Source organism: Euprymna scolopes, chromosome 12 (assembly GCF_053919585.1).
Source record: "Euprymna scolopes isolate OS-2025 chromosome 12, ASM5391958v1, whole genome shotgun sequence".
In the NCBI taxonomy this organism is placed as follows: Eukaryota; Metazoa; Mollusca; class Cephalopoda; order Sepiida; family Sepiolidae; genus Euprymna; species Euprymna scolopes.
The window spans coordinates 132,286,447-132,303,960 of NC_136493.1; the positions used below are offsets into that span (position 1 = coordinate 132,286,447).

General features: G+C 32.9%; 1 protein-coding gene across 2 annotated transcripts in view; it reads right to left on the reverse strand.

Moving 5' to 3' along the window:
- Window positions 1-254: 254 nt before the first annotated feature.
- The window catches only part of LOC145291493 (integrin beta-PS-like), a 171,587-nt gene continuing 154,327 nt past the window's right edge, over window positions 255-17,514 (reverse strand). For both annotated transcript variants that reach the window (XM_080137395.1, XM_080137396.1), the window contains exons 19-23: window positions 13,080-13,172; window positions 11,044-11,170; window positions 9,640-9,753; window positions 7,422-7,588; window positions 255-1,913 (exon numbers count right to left, since the gene is read on the reverse strand). In XM_080137395.1, the coding sequence (XP_079993521.1) occupies window positions 1,842-1,913; window positions 7,422-7,588; window positions 9,640-9,753; window positions 11,044-11,170; window positions 13,080-13,172 (573 nt within the window). In that variant the 3' untranslated portion in view covers window positions 255-1,841. The remainder of the gene's footprint in view (window positions 1,914-7,421; window positions 7,589-9,639; window positions 9,754-11,043; window positions 11,171-13,079; window positions 13,173-17,514) is intronic.

The window sequence follows — 17,514 nt, forward strand, 5'->3', positions numbered from 1 at the left end:
GGTTTGGATATGTGTAAAGTAATTCAACACTAATTCAATATCAAATAGATTATCTTCCTGCCATTTTCATTGATTTTGATTCGTTTTAAGAAACAAACTGATGCAATTTCTTCTAAATTTAATCCAATTTATTGCTAAATAAATTAAAATGCATCCAATCTTTGCACAAAGTTTTAAAAAATAAATTTCATGAAGCAAATGTAAATATAAAAAAATTATCAAATCAAAGATTTACTTTTGTATATTTTTTGAAAAAGAAAAAAAAAAAAAAGAAAAAACAAACAAACAAACAGAGGTTTAAAAAATAAAAATCAGTAGGTATTCCAGAAAAAAATCTCAAAACAATCTGCATAGATAGCAAATAGTTTGAAAATAGTCAGCAGACACACAAGGACATGTATCTAGCATATTAGTAGAAGGATGATAGACTAGTGTGTTTCGTTGCCATTTGTGAATTTAGCTTGATGTACGCATTGGACAATATTTGGCCATTTTTTGGGGGGTGAGATTTTATAGATCTCAATCAAATAATTGTTTTTTTTTGTTTTTTGTTCATGTTGGCTTTTTAAAAATATGTTTTTCAAAAACCATTTCATGCACATATTTGCCAACATGCAAGAATGTTGCTGATGACAAGATATCCAAAGAAGACTAGAGAGTAAAGTGGTGGTTGTGACGCTGTGACTATTCATAACCAAGTTGTAAATAATATCAAAAATTTGTCTAAAAAATTTTAAACAAATATGACTTTAGGTTTAAAATAAAAATTTTTTTTTTTTTTTTAATTTCTCAGATTGAAAAAAAAAAAAATATCCAGAGAATTTGACAGAAAATCCAAAGATGAAAATAACAAGAATTATTTAATGCAAACTTGCTAATGCTCACAACTTTTACTTAAATATCCAGATCTCAGCATTCATCATCCATTTTTCAGGTTTAAAATTTATTTAATAAAATGTGAATGCTTTCTGATTGAATACATATTAATGTTATTCATACAATATTAGTATATTGTTTTAAAGTTGAAAGCGAAGTGGAAACAAATTGGACAACTATGTGATAGAGGAGTAGATATTATTTTTTAATAAAATGTTTCAATAAAGTGCAGAAACAGCACTTCCATTAAACATGACCCCCTTTTACATAGTTTGCTTTTCTTGTTCAAACTCAATATTTCTACTTCATAAAGTTCCTCCAAATAACATCACAGTTGAAATTTCTTTTTCTAAATCTGAGTAGTTAAATTAATGCCTAATAAAAATTGATACTTTGAATTTAATTAAAATCGTTGTTTTTTTTTTAAAATGATGAATTATCACTTATCAAGGCTAAAATCACTTGAGGATAAATATTGTATATGTTTTTGATCTAGTCTCACACTTGTGTCTCCAGATTTCTTTGTACGTCAAAGGTTGGCTGGTGTGCAATATTGTAAATTATAAATATTTTTGGTAATGAAAAATTAAAACGGTATTGTATTTACGTAAAAATTATGATGGATAATATAAGTGGAAACAATATATACATTGCAGGTGTAGATGTTTAGCTATATAGTATTTAAAAAAAAAAATTTTTTTTTTTTATTTCCTCATTAAAAGAAATAAAATCTAGGCAATTCATTTGAGACTAATCTACAAACAAAAAGGTAGATTGAATTCAGAGTAAAACATGACGTGAGGAAGAGGGGGAGAGCTGGCTTCTTTGGCTAACGTATGAATTTGAGTGTGTCATGAAAGCATGTCATGGTGGCAACACATCGAGGTGAAAACAATATAGCATGTTTTCTATAAAAAAAAAAAAAGAAAGAAACATGCTGCCAGTTAGAGAAAGGAGGGTAGCCATTAATGGTTTCCACCAGCATATTGAGGATTTTTAAACACAGTTGTGCACGGTTTGTAGATTGGATTTTCTCCCTGAAAAATAAAAAGAAAGAAAAAAACAAAACAATTGTTAATATAATAATACGTTAAAGCATTACATGTTTTAATATTATCACACACATTTAAAATATAATCCAATCAGTAAAGATAGTGATTTGACTTTATCCATTTTAAAATGAATTATTCCAAAATCAAATTATGTTGTTCTGCTGACTAAAATAGTGCAAATTTAAGTTTCCTCTATATTAAAAAACGAAAATAAAATTTTTTTGCATAACGTATGTACCCATGATGAAACAAAAATATCACATTTGTAAATCACATAAATTGATTAGTTTTTTTTAATAAGAAAATAATATTTAAGCAATTAATGAGAATTCCTATGCATTACAACAAAAATCTTACAAGTTTGAATTATTGTTGAATTATCTTCCTTTATTTTTTTAGATTGTTTTCAAAATGGTGACACAAGACAGTTGCTCTTAAGTTATTCATATTTGATTTTCTTCTTTAGAAATAAAACTACTTGAATAATTAGCGTAACTTTTGGAATATATTTTCATTTTGTCATGAGTACATACATCATACGGATTTTTCTTTTGTTTTTAAATAAAAAGGGAATTCTGAACAGGAACCCAAATTTAAATAAATGCATTTCGAAACATGACATTTGTTTTATTAATTTGAATGAATTTTAACTGACAATCATTTTTGTGGTAAAAAGGATATTTGTTTTAAAAAGAATTAAATTGCTACAATTTTAAATAAATAAATAGACATATTTAGTTTACTTATTTAAAGAATATTTAGCTTAGAATTATTTTTACAAAAGTTTTTTTTTTTTCCTTAAAAATTGTCCCTGATAGACAATTATTTCAAAATGAATATTATTAACAGTAAATTATGCAGACTGATGTGAAAAGCAAAATAAAAATAATAAAAATCAATAGATTTGCACATTGGAATCTAATATTAAGATCCGAAAGAAATGTGACTCAACTTATTACGCATCTGAGTAATAATAATAGGTTAGAATTCATAAATTTAACTACTTTATTAGAGAAAATGATTAATTAAGACCTTCAAAATGATTAATGGGATTTCTTATTATGAAACCATTTTTGGTACTTCTACAGTTTAATCAAGACATTAAAAAATGAAAATATCAAAAAAAGGTTATATTGCACGTATCCGTTATGGAACTTAATTTCATCAAGTAGTTTTTTTACAGCGAAAAAACAATTTGTTATGATACCGAGCAAAAGGTTCGATTTTTAGGAAGAAAAGCTAGTAATAAAGATGGGGAGGGAGTATCGACGCTTTAGGTGGAGTTATCTCCCCATGGCGTGTTCAGCAAATTTCATAATGGCTAACTTCAACGCGCTCTCATAAGAATGTGTTTTTCCGCTGTAAACAAAAAACTACTTGATCAAATTGAATGAAATTTTTTTTCGGAGATCTTCAGTCCAAAATGTATATGTACAATATAACCTTTCTTGATATTTTCATTTTGAATGGATTTATTTTATGTAATGTACTTTTTAAAAAAAAAATCATTGAAAATTTTATATCTATATCATTAATTGCTAGCTGAAAGATAATGTTTTTAAATTGCAACATAATGTACATTACATAAAATAAATCCAAGGTAATTTTTTGATTCAATTTAAATTAAATTTTTATACCTTACTTTGTAAAATTTATAAAAGTGCACTTTGAAGATAAATAAATTTCAAATTGCATCTTGTACCTTTATTTTTAAAGCCTATAGTAAAAACATTTTGTTTTAACAATTTTCATGCCTTGGATGAAATGCTTTTTTAACTTGTATCTTATCTTTTTAAAATTGTATTTTAAAACTCCTTATCTCTATTTCAGTTTGTATTTCTCCTCACACCACAACTCATTTTTGCAACCCCCTCTTTGTATTATTACAGGTCTGAATATTCTGTTTCAGTTTGTATTTCTCCTCACACCACAACTCATTTTTAGCAACCTCCTCTTTGTAATACAGGTCTAAATAATGAGAAAATCTGAATTTTTTTTTAACAAAAACTTTAAAATAACTTTTTTAGATTAATTTTTTTTAAACTTCTTTCAGAATAGAAAATCTTTAAAATTTAATAAGGAACATATTTCATATAGGTTTCATTAATAAATATTCAGTACATAACGAGAAAAATAGAGATGAAAATTTCAAAAAGAATGTATAATTGGTTACGGTCAATAGTAGTCCTCGCCAATGAAAGTCTTTGTTATTGTTGTTCTATTATTATTATTATTTAAAACATTTTGTGTCCTGCTCTTTCGCGCGAGGACTAATAAAAATAAATAAGGTATGAAAATAAATAATACATACATATATAAGAACAAGTAGTTAATAAAACATGTTAAAAAACGCTTTGAAAAGAGAGTTAAAAACATATTTAATTTTAAAAAGGAAGCACAAAATAAGTGGATGTATATATCTATATATATATTAGGTAAATAGTAATTTATACAAAAAAGATAGCCAGGTAGATTAGCTACAAAGTAATAATTCTTCGTAAAATATGTTTGGTTAGATTTTCATTATTTAAATAAAACAAACCAGGTTTTCAGTCACATCAAATATTAAAATCCTTATAATTATAATGAAGCAGCAGGTCTATCTCAAAAGATCCATATTATATTGCAACACATTTTAGTATTCATTCAGTCTTAATTTTCCACTGCAGCTGGCTTTAGAAGTTCACAGAAACTGGTTTTTACATTTGGAATAACTTTATTTAATTGAAGTATAACAGTTTTTAAAAAATATTTTTCATACTTTCTAGATTAGTTTAGGCTTACTGTAACAAAAATTTTTAATGCAAATTTCACAAAATGTAAATTTGCAATCCTGGTCTTGTCACTTGGAAGTTTTAAAATTTTTCACTTACAGTTAATTTAATATTTTTCTCTAAGAAAAAAAAAAAAAAAAATAATGATGCACAAATTACACAGAGTTAAAAAACACAGACACATCAGAAACAGTAACATAATTTTATCTCTATATAAATAAAATGAACTCATTTTTTCCCGTCTGATTTTGACATTAATAGGATTAAAAATCAAGATATTTCATGCAAATATAATATGCACAAACGGCAGAACAATATCTGAGGTGTGTTATAGGCTTATTATTTCTCAAATTCCTCTATACTTTTTCTGCTGAGAAGTCACGGCCAAAATCGGTTAAGATCAATGGAAGTGGTAAAATATTTTCTCTCTAAAAAATTCCTCCTCCCCCTGCCACCACTTAACACTGTTTGGGGATCGTTCACAAGGAACAGTTGAGAAGAGAACACCGGTTTGGCTTCGTAGTTCTTTCATGTGAAGTTATTTAAAATCACTAAACTAAGCTGCAGTGCTCTGTGGCGTAGTGGTTAGCGTGCTGGACAATTCACATGATATTTTCACGTTCGCGCCGACCTACCGTAGTCGTTTTTTTTTTTTTTTTTTTTTTTCCTAAACAACTGGAATGGACTTTTCTTGGTGGCCGAACTGTTAAGGTTGCAGATGTTTTGTTTTTTTTTGGTTTTTTTTTCACACTTTATTTTCCTACTTTTACTCATGACTTCGGGTTTGATCCTTCCTACTTACCTACCATAACATTTTTTAAAACTCCCCCCCCCCCCCCCGTCCCGGAAACAAACACTCGGGCAACGCCGGGTACCCCCGCTAGTTAATATTAAAATAGAAAAAAAATCTGTGTGTTCGAGTTTATTTAAAAAAACAAAACTTACCAATTAATGCCCAATACAAAGAGTAACATAAAAAAACTGTTTCATATTTAGAAACACCATTAATTATTTTGAAAGTCTCAATTACCTTTCCTTTTTATTCTTTTCCCTAATAAAGTAGTTAATCCCGTGGATTCCAATCTATTTTCATAATTTAGATATTTTATTAGTCGCGTTGCTTTTCTTTCTCATTTTAATATTAGATTCCAATTTTCATAAAAATAGATAACACTAAATGAATTTTATTTTAGGAGTTAGTCACATCTTTTGAAAACATTATTTCATATGGATTAATTTGAAAATTTTAGAAATCAAGTCATGTTATATAATTTTTAGCCCCCACCCTAACTAAATAAGAAAAAAAAATAAAAATAATAAGTTTTTTTTTATAAGGGTGATTGTCACCGAAAGTTTCAGAGGGAGAGAAAAAAAAAAAAAACTTTAAAAAATATTTCATTAAAAAAATTAAACAGCATTACTAGGTGTTCTAAGATTATCAAATTTAAATTTTATTTTTTTAAATGCTGTATTTCTGTTTCTAGTAGATAAACAGGTTTATATTTATCACAACTGAATAAAATGGAAAGGTATGAGACAATACGAGCAAAATTATTTTAAAATTATTTTTTTTTTTTACATTATATGCAAAACTTTTTTGGATAAAAATTATACACTAATCTGCCTCATTTTTGTAAACATGTTTATCTACATGGTTTTGCTTTATTTAATATATTATAGAAGAACATCTTTATATTTAAAGTTTAAATTACATATATTATTGCATAGTTTAAGTTATTTGACTAAAAATTAATTGGCCAACCTTTAATATATGATTTGGAATGTTGAAATGCAGATAATAAATCATAGAAAGGTGCAAACATCAATTAGAAAATATTTTCTATATCTATAGTGCAATGTTATGTGCAATTGAATTCTGGTTCTGATTAATTTAGTATTTCTGAGGGTGCAGAAGAATGACATGGCTACGTTTTAGTGGATTTTTGGTGTGTGTCTTGATGGCAGAGTTACTTCCGACTCCCTGCTATTGAGACTGATGCTCAGACTAGTCAGTTCTGCATTGCAACCACCTACAGTGGTATGGCCATGTTAAACAATGCTCTAATTAGATAAATAGATGTACACACATTTCTTGAGAGTAAGAAAAAACAAAAACAAGGCAAGTAGGAGAAAACTTAAAGTAACTCAGTCAAAGATGATCTCAAGCAATAACACCTCAAAACTAACGTAAGCAGAAGAATTTTGTAGAGGTGTAATAGTGAAAGTTAAAAAAGAAAAAAAAGAAAAAAGAAAGCCTGACTTTTGGATTGTATTAACAATTCTCCAAAACACATGAATCTCATCAACGAGATAATAATAATCTTTCTCTCTTGCTTGTACACTCAACATGGTTTCAACTCATCATGTCAATTTTACATTTTTGCACCAGGAGGAAAGTTCCTACTCTTTTTTTTATCTCAAAAGAATTTGCCCATACAAAGCAATGCTCATTTACATAAGTAAACTCTTGTTACCACACAAAAGTAACCAGAAAACTGGGTTCAATTTTCAATGAATGACAGACTGAATGATCCCCATTCTTTTCCCCTGTGAACCTGCACGATGGCTGCTACAGAAAGTTACTTTGTACTGCTGTCCAATTTGCACCCAACATCAGATTTGAAAAAGATATGTTAAATGACGAAGAAGAACAAGATTGACTTTATTGACGATCATCATTCATATAAAAAATAAAATCAATGTTTTCGACTTTACTTACAGCATTCCACTGTGCTTTATTCCGTTCGTTTTCGAATTTGGCAAGTTCCCTGTGGTCTTGGATTGTGGTGATAAGTTTCCAGATGAGTAGCAGTGCAAGTCCAACAGCCACGATGCCAATGATCACACCAACAACTATTGTCATTACATTAACCGATGTGGGACACACTGACAAAAAAAAAAAAAAAAAATAGTAATTTGAAAGAATGGAGTTTAAATATGAAAATTAATTTTGCTAATATAATTGCCAAGGTTTTGCTGGATTATTAAGTAGTGGAGAAATAAACCAGAATGTAAAAAGACTGAGAAGTTTATTTTATCAGTTAGTAAACTTGGAAGATGGATTGCCTTTTAACTATCTTCATCAAGAGTTATGTCCCTTTTCAATAATTGGTCAATGTGAGAACATGTTTTATTACTATTAGCTCAATGTATTCAGAGTAACAAATCATATTCAAATTATCTCTACTGAATTATACTGACAACAAGTGAGAATTAACTTTTCTGTTCTTGATACTACACTTTGTCAGTTCTGTCTACAGTCAATGAAGGAGAAATCTGTTTACACTAAGGTAATTTTTAATTTTGTCCTAATCCAGAATGCTCCATTTTGGGAAGCTAGATTGTCCTCACTTTAAAAACTGGTCTTGTGTCTAACTCTGCCCTCATTAGAAGACAAGTAAATAGGGATCCTTTGATTTTGAAGTACAAAGACTCGCACATTCATAGTACAAGATTTGAAATCAAAACTTGATCTCATTTCAGCTTGGATTGGATGCTGGGTGGATGTTTCCATGGCAACTCTTCATTTTATATGCTTTTACACTGATAATGCTGTGACATCAGATTTAGCTTCTGGGTAGTTAAGACAACTCTCAGATAGTTAGCCATAGTACTTTTTCTACTGATCATAATATTTGTGCAGAGAACAGTCCGCAAACATTACAAAGTCGTAATTATTTTACATGACCTGCCACATTCTGTGTTTACCTTAGCAATCCATGTTTATTTTGATTACTTATAGGAACTTTTAACAGACATTTTATACGAATGTGCACACTATCATGTTCCCCTTGTTTGTCTTTGACATACCTTCTTAGTGAGAAAATAAATGCATACATTATAATTATGTAAGTTCGAGGATAAAAATCCAGAGAATCTTTGTGTTTATAAAAGAGTGGTCAATAATAAACAGAGTTATTTAATATGCACAAAGATTTTTATTTATATAAACACTAGTGGGGTTGCCCGGCATTGCCCAAGTGTTTGGAAAAAAAAAAGTGTTAGTAGGTAGGCAGGCAGGCTCGAACCCGTGACGCGAAGGAGGAAAAAAAAGTGAAAGAAAAGCTGACATCTTACCGCTACACTATGATGGGAGAGGAAGTGAAAAGTGTTAAAATTTATTGATGTCAATCAAAAAGTTGACTTGCTAAGTGAATACGCAGGTGCAGAAATGAACGTTGGCTGAAGGCCAGTTCAGCTTTCCGCTGTTTCATTTATTTGTTTCCCTACGATGTTGGGGAAACCAAACTCCCCCGAAAAAGGGGAACTCTTAAATGAATAGCAATTGTCTGATATGAAAGGTTTTCCCCACATTGATCAAAGCTATTTGCTTTCAAGACGTTCCTAGCAGGAAAGCCAGGCAGCCTACTTTGCTTCGATTAGTTTTGTTTTATTTATACGAAAAAAATGAACAAACATGCGAAAGGACGAGATAGAGGGAATTTTTTAAAAGTCGGGCAAAATAAATATAGAGACAATGTCCATTCGCAAATCGTAGATATTATAATCTAGAAAGTATAAGGAAAGTTCTAAATAAATGCAACATAGTCGAGACCCCCCCCCCTCAAGTCTTACTTGGACATACAAAAACACGCATGGCCATTTTGCCTTTTATATACATAGATTATTTGGCTTCACATTTGCAAAAACATATTTCAGTCACAGTTATAGGAGTCCAATTACTCTATTGTTATGACAAACGTTTTACAAATGTGTAAAAATCCACACATGCATTGATACATCGAATTCCAGCTCCACCCACCCCGGGGGTGGAAATTCTGTACTTAATCATGTGGCAAAGGTCTCTGTTGAGAGAATGAAATTCGTTAATTTTCTCAATTTTAAAAAACTCTTCCCGACAAAGAAAGAATATTGTCATATAAAAATGAAAAATCTAAGACAAAAAGGCAAAATTAGAAAATTAAAAGATACGTTACCTTTCTTCTTTTGAACTTCAATATACAATTCATTCCTATTGACATATTCATACGTGTAGAAAACAACGCAGTCATCCACATCTACTAAACGACAGTTGCTGATATGTTCACCTTCTACAACAGAAAAAAAAAAAAAAAAATGAACATTACAAAAAAAAAAAAAAAAAAATTATAGCAAAATTAGTAGCTCTAAATGTAACATAGCACTAAACTCTTTGCGACATTTAATAGAGGAATCATTTCAAGCTCACTAGATGGCCAGTAATCTTATTGGTAGAAAAGAGCCATCTCTCATTGACACGTAAGTAGTAAGCTCAATGGTAATAAAGGTAGTTATAGTGGTGATGTGGCAAACAAAATTTGTGTTTCTTTTTTCTTGTAACTATAATAATGTAACAAAGAAAACGTCAACATATTGAATAAAGGGCATCATACTCCTTAACTTTTTCTTTTACAGCACTCAGGTATGGTGATATACGGAAGTTGCATGGAAAGAAAAAATGACATAAAAATGATATTATGCTAAAGCTAAGTGTTTGACTAAATCAAGGGCGACTTGAAGATTCCCTTTTCATTAGCTTCCATACAAAGGCATAAGGAAGAGCACCACTCCATTTCCAGAATTACTTGATCTTAACCTTATAATACTAAATGTTTAGAAAAGGTGCATCAAGTACTATTTTTTTTTTTTTTAAGTCTTTGGTACAACTCTGAGGATTGAACCCTGGTCTCCCTGCCCATTAGTCAAATGGGCTGGTTAAAATGATACAATTGATGCATAATGCAAAACTTAAAGGCAGGCTTAGTTCTGATAACCTCAGAGGAAGATAAAATCTGTACATTATAGGCAGATGTGTGCAAAAGAGTAGATAGACTACAATGATATGACTACGTTGAAAGAATGGAAGAGAATTTTTGTGTTAGTAGATACAGAACAATTGGTGTAGCAGATTCAATTCACAGACGATTGGTTTAGTTGTTTTGTTTTACAGCATATCAACCCCTTTTGAATTAATGCTGAATCCATCTAATTTGGTGCTTCAAGTTCTTTGCATTTTCAAATATTTATTCATGAAGTTTAGTGATTTTGTAGAGGAAAATTGTTATTTTGTTTTTAGCTTTGTAGAACAGAATTGAGTTTTGCAAAGTAAAAGGAAAAAAAAAACAAAAAAACTGAATAACATTAATGTTAAATGCATTTTTTTATCAGGAAGCTAGTATTTTCTGGTAGCCGATTTAGTTTATAGATAAAAGCCGAGTGAAACATGGGAGTGAATGATAAAAATGAATCCAAAGGAAAGTGGGACCAATAAAATCCTAGCCAGAAGCTAGTTTGGAAGTCAATTTTTTAAAGCTGTCCAATGAGGATGTTGAAATATGCGATACGTTGCCAAATTCACTTACCTCTTAATTCATGAACAGAGTGTATATTATGGCAATCAGCCAAACATTCTTCTTCACTGAGTTTGCCAGTCTTGAAAACTGTGCACTGGACACAAGCTTTGGTTTCATTGCATTTTCCTGGACATGTCTGCAAGAAAAGGTGCAAATGATACTTATAGTGAACATGCATACTGCTAAGCAATTTTTCTTTTAATATATATATATATATATATATATATATATATATGACAGCATTCCAGTTATAGTGCTGAAAAACCTCCAACCAGAAATTGCCCCCATACTTACAAAACTGTTTAAGCATTGCCTTAAGGAGAAGTGCTTTCCAACACCCTGGAAAACCTCATCAGTACGCCCTGTATTTAAGAATTCAGGTGATAAGTCATCTCCCTCTCAGTACAGACCAATAAGTCTCCTGTATGTCAGTAGTAAGTTGTTGGAATCCATATTAAATAAAGAAGTAGTCAACCACCTCAGCAGAAACAACCTTCTTAGTGACATGCAATATGGTTTCCGCTCTGCTAGATCTACAGCAGATGTGCTAACGGTTATATCTCCTAGGATTAGTGAATCTCTTGACAAAGGTTTCCTTTCCAGGGCAATTGTCTTGACATATCGAAGGCCTTCGAGAAGGTATGGCATAAGGGCCTACTTCGCAAGATTTCCAGCTACGGTATTACTGGAAATGTTTTCTCAATTATTAAATCATTTCTCTCTGATAGGTTCATAAGAGTAGTGGTTGATGAGCAGAAATCAGAGGCCCACAGTATTAATGCTGGAGTCCTTCAGGGGTCCATCCTGGGCCCAACTCTCTTCCTGATCTACATCAATGATCTCCCAAAACATATACTTAAATCATTTGTTGACATCTATGCTGATGACACGACCATCTATGGCAACACATCAAAGGGCGTAAATGACAAAGTTCTCTCTAATTCTCTCTCCTCTCATCTTAAGCGCGTGGTACAATGGGGGAAGAGGTGGCTGGTCACTTTTAATGCATCCAAAACCAAGCTTCTATCTTTACATCATCAATGCTCTGATCCCCATCTGGCATCAATTGAAATGGATGGCTCTCGTCTTGGGGAGGCTCCATGTTTTGATAAGCTTCTGGGTTTGACCTTTACTCCTGATCTGAAATGGAACACGTACATCAAATCTGTTGCCAGGGACGCTGGGAAAATGGTGGGATCCTTCTACCGCTCCAGAAGATATCTCACTACTGATACAATTCTCTATCTGTATAAAAGCCAAGTACGTCCAAGGATGGAGTACTGCTGCCAAATCTGGGCAGGAGCTGCTAAAAACCAGCCTATCCTGCCTTGACAGAGTACAAAATAGACTTTGCGGTTTGGTGGGGGATGCCCTTTTGTCTTCCCTGCAGCCTCTCTCCCGCAGAAGAGACGTTGCGAGCCTGTCTTTGTTTTATTGTTATTTCCATGGCAAGTGCTCGTCTGAGCTCCAATCTCTCGTTTCCCCTCGCCAATCTTTCACGAGAAACACCCGTCTGGCTGAAACTACTGTCAATAATTTTCCCCACTCTTTATCGGTGCCTAAATCCAAACGTAGATTCCATGAGCAGAGCTAATTTTTCAGAAGTGCACGACTGTGGAACTCTCTTCCGTTTGCCTGTTTTCCACCTTACTACAACTTGGATGTCTTCAAGTTCAACATAAACAAATTCCTGACAAACCGCTCCCTTAAGTAAGACACTCTATAAAATCCCCAATACTAATGATTACTACAATACTATCTCATTGATTACTGTACACGCAACAACCCTTATCCCTGAGTGGCTTCCGGGCCTTGATAAGTGGTGACCCCCATGTAAAAAAAAAAAAATATATATATATATATATATATATATATATATATATATATATATAAAGTTACTAGATAAATTTATATGGTTTTTGGAATATGAATTTAATGTTCCATGATGGGTACATACAGTATAAAGATTTTTCTGTTTTTTTTTTTTTAAGCTTAGGTTGAATTCTTGATAAGAACCAAAGAAATTTAAAAACAAAAAATCTTACCGGACACTCTTCACAAGTAGGTCCTCGATATAAAGTGTTTTCATTACATTTACAATTGCCACAGACACAGCTTCCTTGACCGTTACATAGCAACTAAAACAGAAAAGAATGAGAAAAAAAATAATTATGAAAAATAAATCATTAAAAATATTCTTATCTTTTCTCTATATAAATAAAATGAAGTCATTTTTTCCGTGTGAGTTTGACCGTAATAGAATAGAATCAAGACATTTTATGCAAATGTAATGTGCATAAACTGCAGCACAGAATCTGAGGTGTGCTATAGGCCTATTACCCTTACACTTCCTCCATAACCATACATTCCTATATTTTTCCCGGTGAGAGTTCACTGTCAAAACCTGTATAAATCAATGGAAGTGGTAAAATCTTTTCTCTCTATTACGTTCATACACCCCCCCCCCCCGGCGACCACATAACACCATTACGGATAGGTCCACAGGAGAATTTGTGAGGCAACACCGGTTGGAGTTCTTAGTTGCTCAAAAAAATGGAATGGCATTTTACCATTGGGTCAAACCCAACTTTCGATTATATCTATTACATGGGTTACTTATACAGTTTTTTTTTTTTTTGCCTTTTTTTTTGGGGGGGGGGGCTGCGATTCGAACAGTTACTTAAACAAAATGAACTAACCTTGGATTAAAGGTTTTACAACAAGCTATGACAGTCAGCCGCTAGCGTTCTTCAAATGTTCAAACGATTACTCGATTTATATATTTTATTTACTATATTTTTCCTTCTATTATGTTTACAGTGATTTTATACGTGATACTACGGGGGGAGAGTTGACTTCTTATTTTCAGATTAGTTACTCATTCATTATTTATTTCTATACATTGAATTTATGGTAGTTTCATAAGCCCAATTACTATCATGCTATCAATATGGAACCAGACGACATTCCAATTGGTAAAACACGACAACAAAGAAAACAATACAAAAAAGAAAACCAAACAAAACACATAAACTGTTATACTTACACCTAACAATTATACGGTTAAAAAATACTTTTCTTGCATAAAACAAACCAACAATAAAAAAAAATTATGAATAAAATCTATTAAACATTTATTCGTTATACACGGTCAGTTTTCTGGTTTCATTTATTTCTTTCTTTTTTTTCCCATTTGTACTTTTTTCCGGTTTGTTTTATTCCTTCGATTTTATTGAAGAAAACAAACCAACAAAAAAAATAAAAATAAAAAAACAAAATAAAATAAACATAATTGCATTTTACACAATAAGTTTTCTGGGAGCTTTTTTTTTTTTTTTTTTTTTTTTTTTAAATTTTTTTCCCTTTGTATTCATTCCACTTCGTTTTGTTGGTTTCTTTGTTTGTTTGTTTCATTGTTTGTTTGTTTTCTTTTTCCTGTAGTCTGCGGCTGACGCCAATGACTGCCGGTCTCGCCCGATCAATGCTTGACGGGAATTCACAATAATTAGGGTCAAATTATGCAGGACTACCTTCATTTTTTTCTTTTCCATTTTTTCTTGGGCCCTAAACAAATGATTTCTTAACACCCTTTCTTACATTTCTTTTCTCCCAGTTTTTGCCATTAATTCTTTTAATTTTACACGCATAAAACACATAAAAATAACATTATACATATTTGGGTCCTTTTGCTTACCAGGGATACTCCCGTCATATATTAGCCAAACCAGGGGGTTGGAGCATCTATAAATATAAAAGCGAAAATGTGTGTGTATGTGTGTTCGCTTCTTGTGTATGTCCGCGAATGCTTTGGCTTGCATGTCAGACTTCCTCGCACCTGTTCATTGCACTTTATAAACCTTCATATAATACCCTTATCAGTTCCTCTCCATCGTGACACAGATGGTTAGGTGACTGGCTTTTTTCCCCTTTCAATTCCACCTTCAGGTTAAGGCTTCGGGGTTCAATCTGACCTTCCGACCAAAAACTTTTTTTTTCTTTTACACCTCTTTTTAACACACACACACACACCTAAACACCCGGGCAACGCCGGTCCCCCCCCCCCCTCCGCTAGTAAAACAATTTTGTGATCTAAATTCATTATATGTGGATTCATCTTGTGACCACCTTAGTCATTTGATTAGTAAACCACATATTGTCTACTCGAGAAATGCTTGGTGGCATGTTACTCAAATTTATTATACATGTGTCGCATAATATTATATTTCCCTTAGTATTTCTGTCCATTCCACTTTTTCTCAGAAACTATTGAACCAATCTTTTTTTTTTTTTACATGGAGGTTACCACTTATCAAGGCCCGGAAGCCACTCGGGGATAAGGGTTATTGCATGTACAGTAATTAATGAGATAGTATCGTAGGAATCATTAGTATTGGATATTTGATAGGGTGTCTTAAGAGAGTGGTTTGTCAGGAATTTGTTTATGTTGGATTTGAAGGCATCCAAGTTGTAGTTAGGTGGGAAACAGGCAAACAAAAGAGAGTTCCACAGTCGTGCACTTCTAAGAAAGAAGCTCTGTCATGGAATCTACATTTGGATTTAGGCACAGATAAAGAGTGGGGAAAATTAATGACAGTAGTTTCAGCTAGACGGGTGTTTTTCGTGAAAGATTGGCGAGGGGGGGACCAGAGATTGGAGCTCAGACGAGCACTTGCCATGGAAATAACAATAAAACAAAGACAGGCTTGCAACGTCTCTTCTGTGGGAGAGAGGCTGCAGGGAAGACAAAAGGGCATCCCCCACTAAGCCACAAAGTCTATTTTGTACTCTGTCAAGGCAGGATAGGCTGGTTTTAGCAGCTCCTGCCCAGATGTGGCAGCAGTACTCCATCCTTGGACGTACTTGGCTTTTATACAGATAGAGAATTGCATCAGTAGTGAGATATCTTCTGGAGCGGTAGAAGGATCCCACCATTTTCCCAGCGTCTCTGGCAACAGATTTGATGTAGGTGTTCCATTTCAGATCAGGAGTAAAGGTCAAACCTAGAAGCTTGTCAAAACATGGAGCCTTCCCAAGACGAGAGCCATCCATTTCAATTGATGCCAGATGGGGATCAGAGCGTTTATGATGTAAAGATAAAAGCTTGGTTTTGGATGCATTAAAAGTGACCAGCCACCTTTTCCCCCATTGTACCACGCACTTAAGATCAGAGGAGAGAGAATTAGAGAGAACTTTGTCATTTACGGCCTTTGATGTGTTGCCATAGATGGTCGTGTCATCAGCATAGATGTCAACGAATGATTTAAGTATATGTTTTAGGAGATCATTGATGTAGATCAGGAAGAGAGTTGGGCCCAGGATGGACCCCTGAGGGACTCTAGCATTAATACTGTGGGCCTCTGATTTCTGCTCATCAACCACTACTCTTATGAACCTATCAGAGAGAAATGATTTAATAATTGAGAAAACATTTCCAGTAATACCGTAGCTGGAAATCTTGTGAAGTAAGCCCTTATGCCATACCTTCTCGAAGGCCTTCGATATGTCAAGACAATTGCCCTGGAAAGGAAACCTTTGTCAAGAGATTCACTAATCCTAGGAGATATAACTGTTAGCACATCTGCTGTAGATCTTGCTGAGCAGAAACCATATTGCCTGTCACTAAGAAGGTTGTTTCTGCTGAGGTGGTTGACTACTTCTTTATTTAATATGGATTCCAACAACTTACTGACATACAGGAGACTTATTGGTCTGTACTGAGAGGGAGATGACTTATCACCTGAATTCTTAAATACAGGGCATACTGATGAGGTTTTCCAGGGTGTTGGAAAGCACTTCTCCTTAAGGCAATGCTTAAACAGTTTTGTAAGTATGGGGGCAATTTCTGGTTGGAGCTTTTTCAGCACTATAACTGGAATGCTGTCAGGGCCAGTTGCTTTATTGGAATCAAGGTTCTTGATTAGTTTGGCGACCTCACGCACAGATACTTGTATGTTGCATAGCATGTTATCAATTATAGGAGAAAATATGGGGAGTCAATGGCCTTCGTCGCTTAGGGTAGAATTAGCTGCAAAATTCTTGGCAAATAGTTTGGCCTTGTCTGATGCTGACGAGATGACCTCAGGTCCATTGATTATGGTTGGGATAGAACACTCGCTTCTGTTCAGGATCCTATTTGCTATTTGACAAAACTGGTGGGAACCAAGCCGCTGCTCAGCTACTTTCGATTTAACAGACTGAGCATATAGCTCTCTTGCATTTTTTATTACTCTTTTACAGTGGTTGCCGGCAGTCCTGAAAGCAGCTTTAGTCTCAGTACATCTATTATGTTGGTAACTATGGAAAAAGTGATTTCTGTGCGTGATGGCAGCTGCACATTCTGGGTAGAACCATGGCTGGTTTTTGTTGGAATTTTTTTGATGGTATAAATTGGTCTATGCCTGCAATTAATCATTCGGTCAGGTCTGATACTATAAAGGACACATCCTTTTTAAACATGGAATGCAGAGGTAGATCAGATAT